This window comes from Neophocaena asiaeorientalis, unplaced genomic scaffold, assembly GCF_003031525.2.
Source record: "Neophocaena asiaeorientalis asiaeorientalis breed wild unplaced genomic scaffold, Neophocaena_asiaeorientalis_V1.1 scaffold133, whole genome shotgun sequence".
Classification (NCBI taxonomy): domain Eukaryota; kingdom Metazoa; phylum Chordata; class Mammalia; order Artiodactyla; family Phocoenidae; genus Neophocaena; species Neophocaena asiaeorientalis.
In genome coordinates, this window is record NW_020174429.1 from 1555561 (window position 1) to 1557763 (window position 2203).

Genomic DNA, 2203 nt, shown 5'->3' on the forward strand with positions numbered 1-2203 from the left:
TTTTTTTTTTTTTTTTTGGTTTTGTTTTACAGAAACGTTTTGGGTGAGTAACCAAGCTGTGAGTTTCCGATTGGCAGGTTAATCACTTCCTATTGGCTGATCTTGAGAACTTTTCTCCCCCTTGGAAATGGCACATTCCTGTCTTTGTGGCTTCTCTGTTTGCACACATTTTGCTACCTAATGTCAACACTTGCTAATGAATAAATATATCACTCCACTCGCTGAAAATGAGGTCCTGGCCTGAGAGGGTGACTGCTTGAATCCGGTGAACAGATCTGTCCAGGTATCTCTGCAGGAAACCCAAGAGAATGTGGTCCTTCTTTCCTATGACTTTAGGAAATTTCTCAGAACACTTCGCCCTAGTCTTCTTTAACCCTGGGGCCAAGGTAACTAGCCTCCCTCTTTCTCACTTTTAAGGAAAACCTCCAAATTTGAAGACTATGGAAGGGAAAACAAAAACAGGACAGAGAGAGCCCCTTGCAGAACTAAGCTCATAAAAGAATTCTTGAGTATTGATGCCAAAAACTCAGTCAACTTACATTCTTGGAGAAAACAGAGCTTGGTAATTCCAGTTAACATTTGTTATAAATACAGAGCTGCTTATCTCCTCATTAATGACTATTTATCTGGTGTTTTGTAAATCGAAAGCAAAATATCACATGCTTTGCAGGCCACTTACTAGACAGGCACCAGGCAAGCAGCAACGCCTTCCGAGACTGGAGGGATCGTGTAGTTGGGGAGGGCTGGCTGGAGAGCACGGGCTTCTCTTACACCGTTCATTAAAGTATTTAATTCTGGACAACGCCCCAGCAAGACTTTTAATTAGTGGGGGAAAGGCCCAACAGCCAAAACTCATGAGGCGGAAGGACTTGTAGAATTCCAAGAGGGAAATGGGGCCCAACCCTTCACTTTTCCTTCTCCCAGAACCTTGGCAAAATAAAAATGTCGAAAGCGTTGCATTTGTCCGGCACCAGTGTAGACAAAAGTCACAATCCCTACTTTCAAGCAAATGAACCTCCCGCTGCAAGAAGGGGCTCCAGGAAACAAGGGCCCATCGAAGTTGTCACCCTCGAGTCCCCGTTTTTCAGACCCTCCTTCCCTGGCACTGTCAACCTCTGCACTGCCTGCCAAAAGTTGAACGCAGACAAGCGCAACTGAGGTGGTGCCAGTCTCAAGTGGGGCTTCTGCCCTGGCCCCGTGCCAGCCTGTGACAAAGCACCAGGCAGGCAGAGCTCTGCTAGAAACTTTTATAGCCCTCACCAGGAACTCCGAGATAACCAGGAGGGGGCTGTGGACTTTACTTCTTAAATTTTCTAATCTCTTGCTCCAAACCAAGGTCCGTCTCTGCACTTTTTAAAACTGTCTTCCCTCCCCCATCGGGTTATCCATTCTTCCCACTGAGATACTTCTGGCACTCACAAAGTCTCCGACGTTGCCCATCAACCTGTCCTATTTGGCTCCCGAGATGCTTCGGCGTGGATCAAATTCCACGTGTTAAAAGCTGAGCCAACTTGGGTTATGGAGTGCAAATACATGAAAAAAGGAACAAAATGGAAATATCTAGGAAACAAACACCTTTGCAAAAAGATATATATGTATGTATACACACACACACACACACACACACATTATCGCCAGCTCCAGTCACAACAAAAACAGAAAAAAACCCACCAAACTTTCAACATCGGCAACCTATAACAACCTCGGGGAAAGTCCAGCGTCTCCCCACGCCGCTGCCTAGGCATACACATCCGCGTTCTAGAGACTCCATTTCTAACTTAAGATAGGAAGGATATTTTTAAAAGCATCTACTCACCAGTTGGTTTGAGAAAATCCATCGGGTATCTGGAGTAAGGAGGAGGGGGAGACTCTGGAATTAAAAAAGAAAGAGAAAATAAAGACCGAGCCATGAGAAAGAGATAGAAACTTATGATAACAGAGGCATTCTTTTAGCCCAACTGTTTGTCTTAGCTGTGGGGGTTGGAGGCAGGGCCGCGGGGCGGTGATTGCCTTGATATTTAGCTGTCAGATAAACAAAAGAGGCCGCCTGGCGCCAGCCTCGGCGCTCCGCTCCTCCACGTCTGCGGCCGCCGCCGCCGCCGCCGCCGCCGCGCTCGGCCGGCCGGGCTGGAAACCACCGGCTCGGCCGCAGGTCAGCCGAGGCCGCTCACTTCACAGGGCAGCAGGGCCACAAAGCCCCCTC

The 2203-nt window shown here is 47.9% G+C and overlaps 1 protein-coding gene across 2 annotated transcripts in view; it reads right to left on the bottom strand.

Annotated features, from left to right (window-relative positions):
* Positions 1–2203, bottom strand: part of SMAD7 (SMAD family member 7) — a 29967-nt gene that overhangs the window by 25901 nt on the left and 1863 nt on the right. For both annotated transcript variants that reach the window (XM_024756794.1, XM_024756793.1), the window contains exon 2: positions 1817–1870. In XM_024756794.1, the coding sequence (XP_024612562.1) occupies positions 1817–1870 (54 nt within the window). The remainder of the gene's footprint in view (positions 1–1816; positions 1871–2203) is intronic.